At 39.7% G+C, this 22,207-nt stretch overlaps 2 protein-coding genes across 2 annotated transcripts; one reads left to right on the forward strand and one right to left on the reverse strand.

Moving 5' to 3' along the window:
* Nucleotides 1–5,228: 5,228 nt before the first annotated feature.
* LOC308290069 (olfactory receptor 52E8-like) lies at nt 5,229–6,200 on the forward strand (the record flags this gene model as incomplete). The annotated part of the gene is made up of 1 exon (XM_080731844.1): nt 5,229–6,200. The coding sequence occupies one exon, from the start codon at nt 5,229–5,231 to the stop codon at nt 6,198–6,200; it is 972 nt and encodes a 323-aa protein (XP_080587970.1).
* A 4,460-nt stretch (nt 6,201–10,660) lies between these two features.
* On the reverse strand, nt 10,661–21,554 carry LOC308290070 (protocadherin Fat 4; the record flags this gene model as incomplete). The annotated part of the gene is made up of 7 exons (XM_080731845.1): nt 10,661–10,699; nt 10,937–11,014; nt 11,438–11,565; nt 13,794–14,939; nt 19,612–19,740; nt 20,221–20,307; nt 21,239–21,554. The coding sequence occupies 7 exons, from the start codon at nt 21,552–21,554 to the stop codon at nt 10,661–10,663; spliced, it is 1,923 nt and encodes a 640-aa protein (XP_080587971.1).
* Between the last annotated feature and the right edge of the window lie 653 nt (nt 21,555–22,207).

Here is a 22,207-nt window from a genome sequence, read left to right on the forward strand (position 1 = left end):
GGCACACTATCAGTTGTTTTTTGTTGTGTTTTGAAAGGAATGAAAACAATCTCAACAAGTCAGCCAGCGTTCAGTTGTTACAGGAAATAGTGTCTTTCACGACAAAACAGAAGGACAGAAGAAAACCTGTTAAAAATAAAATTGAAATAAAACAGTCAGTCAGTCAGTCAGTCAGTCAAGTTGGTTAGCGAGTGTATGGAGTTTCCACTATACCTGTCTATCCAGGTCGATTCCATCCTGTCATAATAATGAAATAACTTAAGTAAAAATAATCCCTGTCACCTGTCATTGAAAAAAAATAATTAAGGCAGAGGGAGAAAAACCAAAGACAGATTCAAATATAACCCCAGTGCATTGTTATCCAAAGGTCATATGTACACATAATTCAGACAGGGAGGTAAACCGGGCAAGTGGGTAGAACAGAGGGAGAAAAATAAAGTGAGACCCCTTTTTCGAGAGAGAGCGAGGTCAAACACAGAGTAAAAATGCTTGTGGCCTCTCAAAATAAAATCAGGAAAATGAGATAAAAACAGATTATCGAGCCATTCCAGCAATCCCCTCAAGTTTTTTCAAAATAAAACAATAAAATAACACGCCATGCCATGTACGTATATTTTTAACTATCCTTTTTTAATGTAGGGTACTGTTAGTAATATGTGTTGTTTTGTTGTTTTTTCTTGGTTCAGGAAAAATAGTATTTGTATGTATGTTCTTAGGCGCCCTCTCCTAATGTAGGGTTACTGTTTGTTGGTATGTATTGTTTTGTCTTCATGTGGGGACTACGGATGAAATTTAGCATTCTTGCTAATTCCGGCTTATTTACATTGCATTCATGTAGTGTTCATTAATATGCATTGTCCCGTCTAAATAAACAAATAAAGTAAAGTAAAGTAACACATAGGCCGTGCCAGCCTATAAGCAGCGTAAGCAGCTCACGCGAGCAGCAGGCATTGAGCAAGCAAGCAGCATAAGCCAAGCACATATTGTACCGTATTGTACACAGAAGTAGCACCGCTCACTTCATACTTGGTTTGATTTTCCTGCTTTCATAATAGACAAACCGAAATGTAACCAGGGGAGGAAAATTGGATTAGAGATGATTAGACAGATAATATATCAAAAACATTTAACACATGGGTTTGTCAGTCAGAACTTGATTTTTTTTTTTTTTCTCTCAGAAGTCGTACTTAGTCAAAAGTAAACAAAATATATAGTACCATTATCTCGGGGCGTCCCCAGGGTCAAAAGAGTGTTTGTTCTTTTCGGGACATTGTAATCCATGAAAGTCACGTAGCAGATCTACAAGCTCACAACGCGCCCCATCGCGTTGTGAAAGGCAGTGCCAGCCAGGTTCGGCTGGGGGGGGGGGGGGGGCATTGTCAAGCCCTTCAGAAAACATTGTTTGCGTTGTCTGTTCCTTCCTAATGAGGTTTGCAGATCTACAAGCTCACAACGCGTCCCATCGCGTTGTGAGTGAAAGGCATCCAGTGGCAAATAATGTCCGATTTCTCCGCAGCTCCGCACATATCCATTGAAATGTTCCAGGAAATGATTGGGTCAGGGTATTAACATCTCATCCGTGTGGGTCCAGGTTTTACACGATAAAAACACTGCTTCTCGGAGCAGGGGGCTTTTTTAGCTTGAATGGTCATGTTTCTTAAAAATGTTCTTGGGAGCGCTGAGATAAAAAGCTCCTGTATTCAACATCTCAGAGTCGCCTGAGACGGAAATAAAAAATAAATAAAATAAGATAAGACTGAGACGAAAACGAAGACGTGTAAGCGTAAAGCATGAAGATTTCCGTCAGAACGTTCTGTTCTGGAACATAAAGGAAATCTACCAATTAAAATAACCACGCTATTTCTTATGTGATTAAGTAGCTGGAAACAGCTATTATTAATAAAATAACCACGCGATTTGTTATGTGATTAAGTGGCTGGGTTATTGCACTGGCCAAGAGATCTCCCTTCAGAACAATTGCTTTTGTCCTGGCTAAACTTAACGAAATCTTGTAAAGATTTCCTTCAGGACAGAAATAACTTCTGTCCTGGCTAAACTTAACGAAATCTTGTAAATATTTCCTTCAGGACAGAAATAACTTCTGTCCTGGCTCAACTTAACGAAATCTTGTAAAGATTTCGTTCAGGACAGAAATAACTTCTGTCCTGGCTCAACTTAACGAAATATTGTAAAGATTTCCTTCAGGACAGAAATAACTTCTGTCCTGGCTAAACTGAAGTCTCGTGCTTAATAACACCAACTAATAATATGGACAAGCATGAATCTGTGACCAACAGTCTGCTATGTCCTCAGAACAGGAAACCGCAGTCCCTATTCTGTTACTCAAACGTGCAACAAAAAGCGACAAAACAATAGACTAAAAAAAACATTAAACATTAAACAATCAAAACGCAGCTTGGGCTAGAGGTAGCAATTCTCTAACTTAGCCGGTACAAATCTTTAAGTACTTGACCCATCTGTGATTTTCAGTCCAAAAAGGCATGAATAAAATCAAAACTTACACTGTGTGCTTTATACACACTTCTCAAGTCCCATGGTAATTTCTCCGCGCGCAGGAGGAAAAAAACATGTGGGAGAGAGTCATCATATCCGAATTCCTTTCTCCATATGGGCAAAAATGGTGCAATTGTGGGGCACCTAGAAACAACCTGTTTCATTTGCTCATTGTCTATCTTAGCCATTAAAGCTGTTATCAGTTCATTCTCCAAGCTTTGAAGAGACGCTTCAAACTCAAAGGTGTTGTTCCGTTTGTAAAAAGGTTGTTTAGATTTCGGCAGGTGTTTTCTGCCTCCCTGCGCATTTCCCATTTTGCAGCTGGTCGGGTAGGTGGAGGATGAAATAAAAGCTAGTTTGCTTGCCACCTCAGCTGGCGGAATAGACGTCCCATGGTAATTTCTCCGCTTTCAGTGTTACTCCGTGGGAGTCAGGGGAAACGTCTGATAATATCCTCGGCTGGTTGTTACTAGCAGAGATGAACGAAGTGGGATTCCAAAACAAACTGTCCAGCTGTATCGAATCCATAAACGTCAACTCAGTAGAAATCCGTAACTGGTTCTAGCAGCGGAGAAGAAAATGAGTCCAACAAAGTTGAGTCCCCAATATCTCCTCGGAGCTAATCCGGCAATCGAATGGACCATTTGATGGAATTTGGATCATATTCCATATGGATAAACAGTTTTCCCCAACCATAATAAAGTACTCCACACAATGAATGAGACCACACCGGGGAATATGCGTTTTTTGATAAGTTGTATTGAAAATATAGTCAGTTTAAATTGTACTGTACAAGTACAGTAGAGCAAAATCACCCATCGTAGCTCTCAGGTTAATAGACAGTTGACATGATTTTATATAGTTACTGTGAAGCAGTATGATGTAATATCGTGACCGTGGTCACCTCATCGGCTGACCTGACCTTTATCAGTGGTCAGAACACAACAGAATTGTTGATTAAAGATGGTTTGCCAGTTACATACTGTATCAGGCCCTTGTACAGTGTCAAGGCTGTAGGAACAACAACGTTAGAACAACAGGGTTTGTTTTGGAACAGGGTGGCAAACAGCACAATCAAAGAGTTAAGATATTTGACCGTTATACACAAATTGGTACACACTATATTAATATTATTTTAAATAATATTAATCCATCAGTAAATGCGACCTACGGTCGCAACTACACCTGCTAATGCATAATTATACAAAAAACGTGTTAAAATGCAATCCATGTACACTAAACATTTTTCCTTTTTTTATTTTTTTTTATTTTACGTTTTTATAATTAGTGTAACAAGAGTATTGCCTCTATTATCTTATCACTGTAGTAGTTTTTATTCCTCTCTTAACTATATGGGCAAGGATGGGCAAGATTTTTTACGTTTTTACGTTATTTTTTAAGTTACATTTTTTACAAATACAATACAATTTAATTATGAGAGCCAGTCCCTGGTCTTTGTAGCAGAATACACACAATGTATACCATTGAGGATATTAATTCCCCTTTTGAACTATTAATCTACCCTTTGGGCTTTTCTAAAAGGCAGTTGTTTGTTCCTGGGGGATTTATTATCTGTTAACCATACCAAATTAGCTGCCTACTGTAACTAGGCTTTCGGTTACACAGTCTTGTCCACACTTCATTATTATTATTATTAATTATGCGTTATTTGCAGTTTCCCAATTACATTTCTGTTAATTTGACAAATTAGCCTATCATATTAGTTTTTGACTTTTATTCAGTCACTGTTGGTGTCGCCGTGTCGTGCAGAATTATTTTCTGCAGAGAAAAGCTGTATAGCCGACGTCAGCAAGGGGGAGAAGATGACAGTCAGCCCCATGGCCTCCCCTAAGTAACAAGAAATCTTGTGAAATAAAATGTTGTCAACCAATCATCAAGGACGATGATACACGAAAGAAGAAGTAGAAGTTTAATTGATATTAATTTATTAGTGAATACATTTTCTCCATTGACTTATATATCCATATCCATATATGGAGCTACTGTATATCCATATCTGGAGTTTGTGATGTCAGATAGGTATTGGCCAGCTCCATATATGGAGATCCAGGTGATGATAGTCAGCTCCATATGGAGAGAGACACACACAATTAAAAAGGACAGAATCGTTTAGCACGCTCAAATGGGACAAGGACTGACACATACAGAGATAATTATTTGCAAGTGTGTCTCATGTCACTGCAACTTTCTAGTTCAAAACATTTAAAAAACATTCCCAGAAAATCTTTGCTTTAAAAATCTATAAAGATTTGCACAAATGTTCACGATTCTTCAAAAATAGCAGATCTACAAGCTTGCAGCGTGGCACTCGGTGCCGTGCTGTGAGCTTGTATATCTGCTATTTTTCAATAGCTAAAGCATAAAATAATGGTTAAAGTGATTACAATCTAGAGTGTCTAAATTAGTTAACGCAACTATAAGATAAAGAAAGAAAGAACTATTACACTGCTATTTCATCACACACAGATCAGCTGTTAGAATGACATGGGAATTTGTGAATTCCTTGGACTCATGAGAAAACAACAGTGTGATCAGAGATATAAGGTAACGTTTCAGAGTTGGACAGATGCTGCTCTGTCAGCTGCATGGTATGATCTCCTGATCTTGGAGAGATCAGTTTGGTACAGGAGGGGTAAGCTGTGTTTCTACAGATCAGTGTCTTCATGTGAATAATAACTATTTGTGAAGCAATAATGGCAATATACACCAATCTAACTACAACTATAAAAGAGTTTTACATCATTGGATTCCCTGGACTTGAACCACAGTACTATGTACCAGTGTCTTTGCTTTTCCTAATCACTTTCTTATCTATTGTTGTTGGCAATTTCTTCATTTTAGGTTTGGTTACCTTCGAAAGATTTCTTCATAAACCAACATATGTAATTTTTTGCCACTTGGCTTTGACAGACATAATATTTGGATTTGTAACTCTGCCTAAAATCATTGCCAGGTATTGGTGGGATGACAGAATTGTTTCATTTGGCGCTTGCTTCACTCAGATGTATTTTGTCCATTCCCTAGGAGCCATTCATTCTCTGATTTTGCTGATGATGGCCATTGATCGCTTTATTGCCATATGTCTTCCTTTGCGATACCCAGCTTTGGTTACGAATTCTATTATGTTGATCGTCTGTGGGTTTAGTTGGATAGTGACATTCTTTAGAATGTCTGTAGTTGTAGCTCAGGCTCTCACTTTACCATACTGCAACTCTAACGTCATTGCACATTGCTATTGTGATCGCATTTCAATCGTCAGACTGGCCTGCCGAAAGGACAAATACATAGAAAATATTTCATTTGGATTTGCAATGTTTAGTTTGTTGGTCCCACTTGGATTTATAATTATTTCATATTTTGCTATAATCTTCTCTGTTCTGAAGATCTCTGGCTCACACAGAGCTAGAGTTATGTCCACCTGTACTCCACAGATATTCATAACAAGTCTTTATTATCTACCCAGATGTTTTGTTTATCTGGCATATTTTGTGGGATATAAATTTCCAAATGCAGATGCCCGAATTGTTGTGATAATGTTATACAGTCTTGTCCCAGCTGCGGTTAACCCAATCATATATTGTTTTAAGACTAAAGATATCAAAGAAATATTAATAAAAAGACTGAAGACCACAAAAATTGGAATTCATATTAAGGTCTCCTTCTAAAGGCTATATTAGGCTAATTAGGAGAGTAATAGACACTTGCTGTAATTTGCTGCTGATATCAAAACATTTAATTTGATTCAGCTCAAACATTCATCTTTTTCTGTTGAACAGAATATAATCAGTTTACAAACATAATCCCACAATAATTCATGTGTGAACGTCCTGCCCTATCATTCTTAACTTCAAAATCAATCTTTAATTCCCAAAACTTTATTTAAGCACTTATAATAACAAAATTACAATGTACTTTACGTACTTTACTCTGAATACAATGTATAATAGGCTACAATAAAATCTGAACAGAATATAAATAATGATATAGAATAAATGAGAAATCAAAACATACAGTACATTTTATTTATTTTCTTATTATGGAAAATCATTTTAATAAAAATATCTTTTAAGAAGGAATTTAAAAGAAACCACTGGTTTATCAAGTTTGAACTCCTCCATCAGGTCGTTCCGGAGCCAAGGAGCCCTAAGGCACAATGACGATCACCCTCTGTCATCATTAGCCTTGAGCCTCAGAAACAATCAGCAGCTCAACCCAAAAATAGACTCTGTACAAATGGAATTAGGGGCCAGGCCATGAAATACCACAAAAGTCATCAGTAAAAAATGTAAATCACCTGCCTGCGTGAAGGAAAGTAAAAACATAATTAATGTGTTGTTAGAAGTAGCCTACCCTATGCCTACAGAACCATCATTCTGTACAATTTGGTGCCGACTGAGTGTTTTTCTTTCTTTCTTTTTTTTTATGACAGTCATGCTAAAATACCATTAAAATATTACATTACATGCACTAGTCAAGGCATGAGGAAATAAGCATGAAAGACTATTTTGGTGTCTTTATATGACTAAAAATGTATGTGATCTTAGATATAAGTTGACAAAAATATGTCTGAACAAAGCTTGTTAATTTGAGTCTCAAAGTTTACAGACTTTACACTGACACTAGGTTTTTGGAAAGAGACCTGATATTATTGGAAGTACAAAATTGATCTAGGACCATAATGACAAGTGTTTTCCATGTTTGTTGGCCTTTTGCTTTCTTTTGCACTTTTGGCACTGCTGCTAAATTATATTAAGGGGGGGCATGGTGGTGCAGTCGCCTCAAAGGTCAAAATACCTATATACTGTAGACCTACTCACTGTATAATGTCTCTGCTCTTGGGTATTTTTTGACACTGCTGCTAAAATTATGTCAAAGTGATTCAGAGGTGATAATAGCAATTTACAATGAATGTTGAACTCTGAAGTCTTGTACCTGTTTATGTCTACATTAATACAATATTTTGTCCTTGTTTTGATAATAAGGAATTGCTGTTGCATGGCTTGCATGAAGCATTCTCTCTCTTTCTTTATGTCTCTCCCCAACTGGCCGAGGGTCGAGGCCCGTCCTGACCTGGCCCACATGCACAGAGCCTGGTTCTTCTCTGCATTTCTTCCTGTTAAAGGGGAGTTTTTGCTCCTGGGTCTCTGTGCAAAAACTCAAGAGTGAACATAGGCCTACTCTACAACAGTGTAGAGAGTATGGTCACCCTTGACCTAGCTGCACCACTGACTTGTAGTTAGAGAGAGAGAGAGAGAGAGAGAGAGAGAGAGGAGAGAGAGAGAGAGAGAGAGAGAGAGAGAGAGAGAGAGAGAGAGAGAGAGAGAGAGAGAGAGAGAGAGTACATACTGTACACCACCATGGCAGGGGCAGGGGCAGGCATTGGATGATACTCCCTCCCAGACTTATCTGTCTGTAATGTAACAATTGTCCACTAGTCGGACCCAAATCATTACTAGTGTAGCCTCTACACAGGCTTTCTCTAGACTGGAGATGAATGTCGGGTGTGAATGGATGCAAGTCTAATCAGTTCTGATCTGTGGGTTATAGGATTCCAGTCTTCAATATCATGGATGTATTTTTACTATAAGAAATTACTCAAAACCCCACTTTTATTATTTTATTTCTATTTTTAAACACCATGTATGTCGATCTAAATCATGTACAGATCATTTGATCATCCCATCACTCCCCTAATGAGTAAAAGACAGAATGACAATACTTTTTCATTCACTAACAGTGATAGTAGGCTATACATCTCCATTGTACTGAATCTTTAACCGCAGAAGAAAGTTATGCAGTAAACAGAGAAATTAATATTTACAGTCTGTCATCTTTTTTTTTATTTTTTAAAGAAAATATATTATTTTAATATTTACAGTAGCCTACATGCAGATAGATTCTGAGAAATCTAAATCTTGGGGTTGTGCCCCCTCAGATTGAATGAACAGATCGCTTCTGAAGTCAAACATAATGACTTAATGAGCAATCAATTCAGTTCAATTCAGTCAATGCAATCAAACTCCTAAATTAATGGTGGCAGACAACAACACATTCAGCACATTAAGTACCCACATCAAAAACTGAGTGTTATCCTTTAACTATAATTAAAATATACTGCAATTTCCTTTTCAAATCCCTCCATTACAGAGATTTGTGCAATGATTGGAGTAATTGTGATCCAATCAAAAATACAGTTTGAACTTGACATATTGACACGATTTAATGTTCTAATGAGGCATACAAGCAATAATAATTACTGCTGTTGAACTAATTTCCATATCCGTTGTGCAATTAGGATAACTTAATTTGCATAAGTACTTGGGTTTCTCTCACATGTGACATTATTGACAAAGACATAACTGACCTGCAACTAGCAAATGATTTCTTCTAAGTCACTCTGCATATCACATTTATGACTGGGTTCAATCTGCAGACATGCAATATCCTCAAACACCTCCGCGAAGGTGCTAAATCTTAGCTGCAGATTCAGCATTTTCTCCCATTGCTCAATTTCCCCAGAAGACATCCATTCTGTTTTGTACTGAGCCTCAGTGTACTGGCAGTTGTCTTTGAAAGCTGCAGGGACAGAGAAGATTTTTCGTCCAAAGCTGAATGCAGACAGCGAGGACTTGTCATGAGTAAATTCCTTGTCTCTGATAACAGACAATTGTCCACACTCATACTCTGAACTGGTGAATATACTGTCTGTTTCACTATCAGATGAGAGGTCACTCATTGTGATGGAATTCACTGGCCAAGGCCTCGTTGTCACTTGACATGAGCGATATTTGCAGGAGTCAATTTGTTCAAGAGGGGAGTTTAACTGACGGATCTCGTCGAAAGAGAGGCACTGTACAGGCTCCAGGAGTTCTGGGGTTGGAGACCTTCTCATAAAACATGGTGGTGTACGTTGTGACTCCTTAACCGGTCGCACTTCAGGTTCTAACTTCATTGACACCTGCCTTTTTGGAAGAGAAAAGGTGTTGAGATTCATAGGAGGCCGTTTCTTTGTATCTAGTCTTGAGGGGTCTTTCTTTGGGTCTGCTAATAACATCTGACAGTCCCCACACCATTTAGGATCCGGTCCTGCGCCATGTGTGCTGTACTGTACATGCTCATGCCAACTGAGCCTCAGAGAGGTGATATCTGAATGAGATGCACTACAGATACTGCCAATTTCATAGTACTCCAGTTCACTGTTTGGGTCAACAGGCTGAGCTCTGGTCACGTTGGTTCCATAGTAAAACTCCATATTTGACAACTGTCTTTCGGGACAAATAATGTCAGGTGGCCTGTCTCCCTCTGCATACAAGGTCCCTGTCATTGTTCTGTCTTCATCTAAGTGAAACGCTTCATTGTCTTTCCCATGTTGTGTTCTCTGTGCTGAGTTGTGACACTTAGGACCATTAGCCTTTGCACTCCGTTTCTTCAGGGCAATAAGCAGCGTTATTAAAATCATAATGGAAGCAACAGGAAGGATCACCGCTATAAGCCACAGAGGTAATCTGTCCTGTGGATCAATGCAGCCACTGTGGGGTTCTTTTATGGAATTGCAAATGTCACATGCCTGATCAGTGAAGTTATGTACACAGATGCAGGAGCCATTCAGCAAGTCAGGTCCACAAGGCATCATGGTTGCGCCATCTTCAGAACAAGGCGATGGGATGCAGAAACCCGCAGAGCCACAACTTGACTCGACTAGAGCCAAACTAGGCCATACCTCCACCACTTCACTATATCCACTGACAGGCAGAGTGTAACCTGTCAATTTGATATAAGCCACACATCCAGTGAGCCCTGTCATTTAGAGAAAATATGTCAAGCATTAGTAAAAGAGTTAACTTGAAATAAGCATAACAGCAGTAGTCAAGAAATGCCTCCCAGCAGTTAGCAACTACTCTGCCACAACTGCATATTTAGTACTTGATTCACCAGTACTAAATACAGTAAATACACATTTTCCTGTCAAATGCTAATGGTCCGTAAAAAAATAAAATAACATTGTGTTATTCACTGCTTTCAGTGCTGTGATAATGCTTCTGGTAAATAATACTACCATGTTACTGAATATATATCGCTCTTTTATTTTGTCTGCCTTTTCTCATCCAGTGTAAGGAATAATGGATTAATGCAGAATTTTGGAACCAGTGAGAACATTCATGGTCTGTAAATCAAAACACAAAAAACAACTGTTAAAGACACATGTTTAATATATCATACCTGAATGTTGGAGCTTTGAAACCCCTGGTGGGCCTCCCCCAAGAACAATCTTATCCACATTGACAGGTGTAAAATCAAGTGTTCCATGTGAGGTGTTCATGACTTGTTGTCCATCCAGAATCAGAAGGGTGTTCTGTCCATTATTGACCAGGGAGATAAGGTGCCAGAGACCATCTGCTACTGGGGTCTTCACCGTCAATTGTGACGTGTGTCTTGACGTGGTGTCTTTGGACACGTACATGGGTTTTCCATCCTGTATCTGAATGGTGGAGAGAAGATAATGGTTCAGTGTTTCAGACCACAACCATAAATGAGACAGAGATAAATACACTTCCATAATAACTTAAATTTTCAATGTGCATGCATGCCCACCCAAATGATTGTATATCCTTTGCTTCTGTCAATAAACAAAAGCACTCCATTGTCACGAGTCTTGAACTTGATGTCAATATCTATTAGATATTCGGCATTTGAATCTACACTAATTTCGTCTTTCATCAGGTAGTCTCTCTTGAATTGCTCCTTAATGACATACTGAATGTGACCATTCCCACTGAGTCGCAATGCAGACTCCTCTGGTATTTCTGTTTGAAAACAAACATAGATATTAATTTGGAATTATTAAAACATACTCATGGGGGGGAATCTATATCACTCAACCTCAATGATTACTTTATCTTACCTGTGGCACAGTTGCTGCCACTGTAACGACTCGTGCAACTGCAAACATAGTGAGACCAAAGGTCATGGCACATACCACCATTCTTACATGGATTGCTGTGACAGGGTGGAAGTACTGCACGAGAGCACCTGGGAGAAAAGAACAGAAGGAATACAGGGAATTCTCCTTGATATGCCGATTGATGTATACCAGTGGTTCTCAACCTGTGGGTCGGGACCCCCAGGGGGGGGTCAACAAATTATTTTGGGGGGTCCCCAGATGATTAACTTAATGTGCAACATTGCTTTCTCACTCAACAGTAAACAAACCAACATAAAGTTTAAGTATAGAGGGTATCTGCACGTTTCTAAAGTGCCAATTTAAGGACTTTTCTAATATCTCTAAAATGACAAATTAAACATTGGCCAAATTGTCACATACTGTATTTGATACATAAATTGTGAAAATAGCCGATCTACATGCTCACAGCGAGGCGTTGTGAGCATGTAGATCTGATATTTTCACAATAGAACCGTGTTATACAAAATGTAATGCCTTAACCCTTAGTGCTCGCCAGGGTGGGGGGTCCCCAGTTAAAATATGATTTTTTGGGGGTAACGGGCGGAAAAGGTTGAGAACCACTAATGTATACAATGTTACCTATAGTATGCATATATTTGGAATTTGGCAGATCTACTGTACTGTACCTCTCAAAGATGTTGAATGTTGCCAAGGCCATGGAAGGCCTCAAGATCACACCATTCACATTTATATTTCTAACACACCCAACAAAGTCATGAGTTTTTATCTGAGCTGGATGCAGTAATATAGATTCAATGGACCTTATTCCTCCGAATGTCATATTGGTACTGCCAATGTCTAATCTCCTAAGTGGAATGAAAGCCAGAAAAAACAGAAGCAATAATAATGTGAACAATGCAGAATCGTATGTTGAATAATGCAAAATGTATGTTTCATTGTCACCTTTTTGAGTTAATTCCGTCACTTTGAGAGAAACAAAATTTGGTATTGTCCACATCTGCACAATTGTCCACAAGTAGAGAGCCAATCTGTTAAATTGAATACAAAAAAAAAGAAAAGAAACATGACAATACCTTAGGTAAAATATGTAAATCACTAATCACAGAGTGCCAAAGTGCCATTAACCAGTTAACCACTGTGTGTCTGTCTCTGTGTGTGTGTGTGTGTGTGTGTGTGTGTGTGTGTGTGTGTGTGTGTGTGTGTGTGTGTGTGTGTGTGTGTGTGCGCGTGCGTGCGTGCGTGCGTGCGTGCGTGCGTGCGTGCGTGCGTGCGTGCGTGCGTGCGTGCGTGCGTGCGTGCGTGTGTTTTTAGAACTCACGTTGCTAATCCTTCTGGCAGTGATACTATGAAAATGGCCATCTGCCACATGCTTTTCTGTGTCCAGCCTCACGGGTCCTGAGCCCAGGTCATATGAAACGACTGCTTTTCCATCCAGTATTTCTATGGCAAAGAATTCCTGGCTGGAAACCTCCCCTGGATTGTAGAGGAGCAGGGAATTTTGTTGCAATGTTGCAAATTCCAGAGAGATGATGTTGCTTCTAGGGTCTAGCGGTGGGAACTCCATGAAAGACAACTCCTCGAAACCATAACTGTGCTCCTCACAGTGGATGCCGCTTAGTCCTAAAGATGAACCAAGCAGTATTGATGTTTAAATTAGATAAACTGTTTAAAGGCGACTTAAAGGTTAATTGTACAAACGTTTTGTATATACGGTCCTGGTTCATTTCTGGACATTGTGCTTTAAGTGGCATGCATATCTGGTTCTCAACCAGACAAACACCAGCACAATTTAACTGCTGATCAAATTGAGGTAACATAATATATCTGAAGGAAAGCCATTCATCATATTCGATCAATTATCAATTCTGTATAATTCCATCCACTGACTATATTAAACAATCAGGAATTACCATTAAATAAAATCAAAGACAATTATTCTTACCAAAAGGACAATGACAAGAGAATCCTGTTAAAGAATTAATGCATCTTCCATGGACACAGGGTGATGATGTACAGTGGTCCATCTCCATCAACTGCTCACACATTTCCCCTAGAAATAGTAATGTATAAAGTTCAGAATGTTGATTCCTGTTATGTTTTAATGCACAATAGGATTGTTGATCATGTCAAGGTCTACCTTTATATCCAGGACCACAATGACACTGAAAACCCTCTGGCGTGTGCACACAAGTTCCTCCATTTTGGCATTTCACCTGCAGGCATTCAGCTACCTCAGCAGAGCAGAAAGGACCAGAGAAGCCACCCTGGCATTGGCAAGAGAACCCTCCAGGATTATTAGCACATCTGCCTTTATTTTCACATGGATTCCTTTCACATTCGTCGATGTCTGCTTCACACAGTCTTCCTGTGAAACCAGCGGAACAGGAGCAATTAAAGATCTCCACCTGAGGTGACACAAAGATGACCGCAAAGCTTTCCAGGACAGCAACTTGCTGGCCGATGTGAATGTTCTTATTGCATGTTGCCCCGTTTTGACAAGGACTGACGAAACATGGGTCACTGGTGATACGAGATATTGTCACATTGCTCTGAGTCTCAAGTGATTTCTTGTGAACCGCAGAGATATCAGTAGCAACCTCTTTACTGAGATATTGTCCGTTGTATCTTTTGACGGCAGCCAACAAAAGTATTTCAGTGCCAGTAACCTTCATTCCAAACACATGAGTTTTAGAGGCCTGTAGGTTAAAAAGACTATCCAGAGCTTTCGTGAACGGCAAATACTTGTGAGATAGGAAGTCTTCCACTGAGGAGGAAGACACATAGAAGAGTATGCAGCTGTCCATAGAAGCATCTGTGAAGCCTTTGTAGTTTACATGGACACTGTTGTTGACTGGGAAGTGAAGCTGGTCTGTTGCTTCAATTGTGATGTTGTATTTAGCCTCTCCTTGAAAAGGAAATGACCATAACTCACATGTGCTGTAAGGAATGGTGAACATATTCAAATGCCCACTTTTGATGCTGCAGTTAAATGTGTCAGACTCATCCTGATCTTCGGGATGGACATTACCCAGCATGCCTCCTTGAAAAGTGTTGCCATAATATTTCACCTCAATGTAGATGTTTCTCTGAACTGGAGGGTTATCATTTTCATCCAGAACAATTATGTGGAACGTTGTTGTGGAAGATAATGGAGGGATCCCTGCATCTCTAACAGCAATGAGGACTTCATATAGAGGTTTCTTTTCCCGATCAAGAGCCCTTGTTGTAAACAAAACCCCATCCGGCGTCAATGAAAAGGTATTCTCCAGTGAAGGCATCACAAGCCAGTAAGTAAAAGGTCCCTGGTTTGGAGGCAAATCAGAATCGGATGCATTTAACTTGGCCACAATGGTGCCTTGGGGCTGATTTTCCTTTACATCAGCCTCAGTCAGCATCAATCTGGGGGCATTGTCATTAATATCCCCAATGGTCACAACTACATTGGTGGCCCCAGTGGCAGGTGGAGAGCCATTATCAGTGGCTGTAATGGTTAGATTGTAAAGAGGGCACAGCTCTCTGTCTAGTGGCGAGTTTACTGAAATAGTACCAGTAAATGGATCAATAGCAAAAGAGGAGTTACTGTTTCCACTCGCTATACTAAAGGTGAACTGATTCCAGTCCATGATAGTGTCTTGGTCCAAAGCATTCACTGTTATTACAGATGCACCCACCATACTGTCTTCACTCAAATTAGTTAAATAGAGAGCAGAGGAGAACTTGGGGGCATCATTTGTCTCTATAACACTGATCTGGACAGAGGCTTCATCTACATTCTTACCTGTGATAACACCCCAGTTTTTCACCAGAATCTTTAAATCTGTATGACTATTGCCTTTATTTCTCAAACTGCGAGTTGTGTATATTTCTCCAGAATGTTCATCAATTTCATATCCAGTGTTTTTGTTTGGGCCAAATAGTAAGTAAAACACTTGTCCCTCTTTGCCGTAGTCGAAGTCTGTAGCTGTTACTTTTCCAATTCTAGTGCCAATTGGCACATTTGCGAATACTGAAAATGTATATTCTTTTGACTTGAAAGTAGGGATGAACTCGTTGACCCCCAAGACTTGGATAATTACATGTGCCACAGTAAATATAGGGTGAATTCCCATGTTGGACGCTCTGACTGTTATATCAAAGGTCTTCTCTTGTTCAAAATCAAAAATATCCATAGTGGTGATTGTGCCATTTCTTGGGTCAATTGTAAACTTTTCAATGTAACCTGCCACTAAAGAGTAGGTTATATGTGCGTTGGCACCAGAGTCTGCATCAGTGGCCTCCACTTGGAGGACAGATGTTCCAATTCTGGAGTTTTCTGGTACTGAAGCGATGTACTCCAAAGCTGAAAAGACTGGTTGATTGTCATTCACATCCATAACATTCACTGTAATATTTAACATTGCTGTTTTAGAAAGCCAACCTGCATCCATAGCATTAACTTGAAGGTGATATATGTCTTCTTTTTCAAAGTCAAGTTTTCCTATCAGTGTGAGCAACCCAGAGTCGTCCCCTATGGAGAATGGTAAGTACTTGTTTCCTGTTGTCATGGAATATGTTAGGACGCCATTGGCACCATAATCTTCATCTTCTGCTCGAATTCTGCCAATAACTGAACCTACTGGCAAGTCCTCCGGTACGGGAAAATATGCATCCAGCTCTCTAAAGTGTGGGGAAAATTGGTTTGTCTCAGTAATCTCAAAAGTAATGTTAGTCTGTGATGTCAGTGGGGGAACTCCCTGATCCTTTGCCATAACTGTTAATGTTAAAACTTCATTGAGTGTTTGACTCAAGCTTTGATTCAACATTAGTTTTCCATTGTCAGCCTGGATCCAAAAGAAATCAGAAGCATTTCCTCCATGCAAAATATACTCCACATCAGCACTGCTTTCATTAAAATCCCAATCGATTGCTGAAAACTGGACCACCTCAGTTCCTAAATCCATTGCATAGGGGATGGCCAATAGAGGCTGAACGGGTAAAAAAGTCGGTGGGTAGTAATTAAATGGTACTAATTTCACAGTGACAGTCGTGTTGTCATACAAGGCATTCCTGCCACAGTCAAATGCAAAAACTGCAAAGCTAACGGTTTCAGAGTCCGAATTATGCAAAGTCATTGGCTGCTTGGTATAGATATCACCAGAGGAGGTATTCACCCAAAATGCTTCATGTTGGGGTTCAATAACATATATAATTTGACTGTTTGGTCCCATGTCTGCATCTGTAGCTAGAACTTGCATAACAAACACATCTTGTGCTTGGCTTTCAGGGAAGTCAGCGGTGTAGAAGTGATTGAAAAATATTGGTGCATTATCATTGATGTCAGTAATAACTATGGTGACATCTGTGCTAATGCTCCATGCCGAATCATTTGCATTTACTTTCACCACATAATGGTCCTGTGTCTCTCTGTCCAGAGGTCTTAAAACAGTTATATAACCTCTGTAACTATCAATATTGAATGGTAGATTCTCAGTTTGGTCCAGTATTGAATAGGCAATCTCAGCATTGGCATCAGTGTCATCATCATTTGAGATTATTTGTATGACAGTGTGTCCAATAGCTACATCTTCTGGTATCTCGGTGAAAAAAATATGCGAAAAATGAGGTGCGTGGTCATTTCTGTCTAAAACAACTACAATGACGGTTGCTCTGTCTATATGGAGAGGGTTATCTTGTTCTGTTGATTCAACTGTTAAATTGTATTCAGGAATATACTCTCTGTCTAAACTTATGGTAGTGCTCAATATGCCATTTTCAGAGTCAATAGTAAAAACACCATCAACATCTCCCTCTATAATGCTGTACTGCACCATGCCATAACTTCCAAAATCTGCATCAATGGCAAGAACGTCACAAAGCCACATTGGTCCAGAATTTTCAAACACTTCACACCTGTACTCCTTTTGAGTGAATTGAGGATAATTATCATTTATATCAGTGATGTTTATATGAACTTCAGCGAACGATGAAAAAGGTGGAGCACCAGCATCTCTGGCTTCTATCAACAATAGAAAGTCCTTGTTGTTCTCATAATCCAGAGGATTCTCAATTGTTAGCTCGCCTCTTGATTGATCCATGTGAAAAATGTCATCAACGTCTCCAGAGATCAGATAAAAAGAAACTGGTTCACTTCTGGTAGATTCTGCTGAAACCACTGCCACCAATGTTCCTACTGGCTCATCCTCAGGGAGTGAATATTTTAGAACATCCACATGTATCACCGGGAATTTTGAGGAATTTTGAAACCTGATGCTAATTGTTGTCATGTCAAATTTAGGATTTTCTCCACCATCTTCCACATGTACGTTGATTGTAACATCCTCTACTCCCCTGAGACCAGTTGAAGTAAACAAAGTGCCACTATGTGGATTTATGAAAAACATGTCTTCAATTTGTCCGTATAATGAAAAATGAAGTTCTGCATTCATGTCAGTATCTCCATCCGTGGCTCTGACGGCACAAACAACCGAGTCTGCAAAAGATACCAGAGTAAACAAAGATTTGATTTGAATCAAATGTTGATCTGAATCAAATGTGTAAAATGCCATTAGCCTAAAATACTGTCAAAAAGGTTAACTACAAAAACGTGAATGCCCTCACCTGGAGACACTTCTGTGGGCACGTAGGCCACATAAGGGCTGTTTAGAAACTGAGGCCAATGGTCATTGACATCTCCAATGAGCACAGTGACAAGCACTGAGCTTGATAGAGGATGTGTAGGATGCTTATCACTGCCAAAGACTGTCAGTCTATAGAAGGCTACCGTCTCCCTGTCCAGAGTATCAGTTGTGAACAACTCTCCAGATGATTCTTCAATGGAAAAGGGTGCATCAGTGTCCACCATGTGATACCTTAAGTACAATCAAATACAACAATATCACTTAATTATTACACACACATGCACGCATGCACATGCACACACACACACGCACGCACGCACGCACGCACGCACGCACGCGCGCGCGCGCACACACACACACACACACACACACACACACACACACACACACACACACACACACACACACACACACACACACACACACATACAGTAAGTATCCTTGAAAATGCATTGCTCAGTGGAAATGTTTTTCAATTTCTTCTTATATTTTAACTAATGATCCATTCCAATGTGTACTAGCTACATAAGTTAACAATCCATCTTGTCCACAGAGTACTATAAGACACATTACAGGCACATACTGTAGAAGCGATCTGCAGAAGACGTTCTGTTCAGTTATTTAGGACATGACAGCAAAGTACCTACCTAATTTCTCCGCTTACGCCATCATCAATGTCAGATGCTGCGATAATAGCAAAAACAGTTCCTACTGGGCTGTCCTCTGATACTATAGTGTTATAGACATCCTCAGTAAATTCTGGTGTGTTATCATTCACATCATCCACTATGACATGTATCACTGCGGTTCCTGTTAGACGTGGCAATCCTTAAGATGACAAAATAAGATTGTGAAAAGGTTTTATATTACACTAAACTACTTGGAGTTTATTTTATCTGCAATCATAATGCTACGTTTTTTACATAAATTATAATTACCTGAATCAACAGCATTAATATGTATGATATACAAGGATTCCTTCTCCCTGTCAAGATTGTGTACAATTTGAAATGTGCCATTGGGAGAGATGGCGAAAAAACCCATATCATTTCCTTTGTGTATGGAATAGGTTAGCTCAGCATTGACACCTAAATCTTCATCCACTGCTGAAATCTTATCAAAGAAGAAAAACACAATTGCAAAAAAAGAAAGAAATGTTATGGAGGCTAAGGCAATTATACAATTATTTCACTACCTGTAATGTTACAACTGCTGTAAGTGCATACGACAAATAAATACCTTCAAATATATAATACAATATACTTATATGAATAATAAAATATAATTGTACCAAATTCAGTTAGTTCGGTAGTTATACCTGATGTGTCTGCTGAGAGAGGTCCTCTTCATTCTCTCTCACATGCATTACCAGCATTGCCGGGGAAAAGAACGGCATGAAGTCATTCACATCCAAGACAGTGACACTGACAACAGCAGTGGCAGATCTGGGTATGATGCCCCGATCTACAACCACTATAATCAATGTGTAGCTAGCATTCTTCTCCCTATCCAGTTTATCCATGACTCTGACCTCACCTCGGATAGCATCTACCACAAACGGAGTCATTGAAGACAACTCGTAGCGCAGCTGTCCATTAGGTCCGATGTCCAAATCATGTGCCTCAGCCTGAAATAGACTAGCTCCTCTGGGAACATCCTCGCGAACTGTCAGGTTGTAGACACCCTGAGAAAATTCAGGGTCATGATCATTTGCATCATCAACATACACTGTGACATTCATAGAGGATGTCATCTGGGGTGATCCGTTATCCATGGCAGCTACGGTGATGGTCAGCATATCAATCCTTTCCCTGTCTAATGGTTCGCGAAGATATAGACTTCCACTGGTGTTATCTATACTAAACACACCACTTGATGAGTCCTTTAAATCATATAAAACGTCTCCATTGGATCCATGGTCTGCATCCTCAGCATGTACAGTCATTACGACCGAATGAATAAAAGTGTCCTCTGGTATAGTGATACTCCTGGCTGACACAAAGGATGGAGCATTGTCGTTGACATCAACAACGAAGACTATTACATGTGTTGTGCTTGTGAGCTGCATAGAATTTGGCTGGGCACAGTCATTAGCTGTAACAGTCAGGTTGTATGATGATCTTCTCTCTCTGTCTAACTCTGTACTCAGGCACAAAACACCAGTAGGGTTCATGTAGAACATGTTCTCCTCATCTCCACTGATCACTCTCAGGTCCAAGTCACCATTGTCACCTAACAGAAAGGAAGAGAAAATGCTATGATACAAATAACTAAGTAAGCATTATACACATATACAGTATACTGTATGTGAGGGGTACAAAATACAGAACCGGTGTATAAAATCGAATAGCCCTATACCGAATGAAACAAAATCTCCTTATTTTTTTCCCCCAGAACTAAAATACTTTCATACCAACATATTAAACTTGTTCAGTGTTGGGGAAGAGGAGCGATTGTTTTTCTTACCTCAACAACATTCTTAATAGTGAACAGTGAAATAGCTTCTACAGTGCTTTATTTTTGAGCGGTGCTCCTGGAAGGAGCTAAACTATTAGCCAACATCTGGCTTTGTCCGGGACGCGAAGCTTGGCCTACATCTTTGCACAAAGCGCCCAAAGTTTGTTGTACGCAGGGTCACATTGGCTAAGCTTTGTGGGACGCTTAATGAAAATAACTCATAACTCACATCACAAGGTGTTATTTCTAATCCACTTTAAACGGAAAGTGCAATAATAAGGTTCACATTTGTTCGATTTTCAAATAGCCTGCTATAGGGTAAAAGTTGTTAAACGGATTTTGATTCTATATTAACACATTTTGCTGGGGACCCCCTGGAACCTCAAGGACCCCTGGTTATTGTTTGAGAAACACTGGTTATTAATTTTTTTAATCTGTAGTTTTATATATAAAAAAAATCTGTAGTTGTGTTTAGTAGGCTATCGAAACGTGATACCAAAATATCAAACCGAACCTTGAATTGTATGAACCGTTGCACCCCTAATATACACGTGTGTGTGTGTGTGTGTGTGTGTGTGTGTGTGTGTGTGTGTGTGTGTGTGTGTGTGTGTGTGTGTGTGTGTGTGTGTGTGTGTGTGTGTATATATATATATATATAGAAAAAAGAATAGGTATTCAAATAATGTATAGTAGGTGTTTCACTTACCATCATCTTTATCTGACACATTAAGGGAGAGGAAACAAGTGTCAGTAACTGTGTCTTCCAGTAGTGACACAGAATAGGTGTCCTGGCTGAAAACAGGGGGGTTGTCATTAACGTCCATCACATTGAAGTAAACTCTGACACTTGATACCGCCAAATCCCCCAGCTGCACCACCACTGAGAGAATGTAGAATCGTTGTGCTTCAGAATCCAGAGTGTGGGATAATAGGAACTCCCCAGAGTGTGGGCTGAGTAAGAACAGGCCTTCTCCGTCATCCTCCTGCACCACGTATGTGATAGTCGTGAGACCCTCGTACATGGCTTCCACCTTTCCCACGACTGTTCCTGTTCCACAGGGGCGTCACAAGGGGGGGGGGGGGGACTGAGTTACTAGGGCCCAAGGTGGAGGGGCCTGGAATTATTTTATACTTTGCTATTGAAAAATAGCAGATATACAAGCTCACAGCCCGGCACCGAGTGCCGCGCTGCGAGATCTGCTATTTTTTGAAACGTCGTGAAAATGTGTGCAAATCTTTGAATATATGTATTTTTTAAGCAAACATTTGTAACTCAAATTTTGCTTCTGGGGGGTCCCTGGAACTAAATATTTTGAGATGGGGGTCTGTGGCCAAATAAATATAATTTTAGGGGTCCTTCACATGAAAACGTTTGAGCACCAATGACATAGAAACAGGTTTTTCAAAAAACCTTAGAAGGATTCTGAAATATTCAAAGACTTGCACAAATTTTCAAGACTTTTCAAAAATAGCAGATCTACAAGCTCGCAGCGGGGCACTCGGTGCCGTGCTGTGAGCTTGTATATCTGCTATTTTTCAATAGTTAAAGCACAAAATGTGAGTGAATCCTTGTACCCAGGGTCCAGAATTTGGTCCGACACCCCTGCTGTTCCATATTCAGAGGAAAATTATTTCTTGTTGCAATTCATAGGAAGTTACTGTATGTTGTGTTTAA

The sequence above is a fragment of the Nannobrachium achirus genome, assembly GCF_963921795.1.
Source record: "Nannobrachium achirus genome assembly, chromosome: 8".
NCBI lineage: Eukaryota > Metazoa > Chordata > Actinopteri > Myctophiformes > Myctophidae > Nannobrachium > Nannobrachium achirus.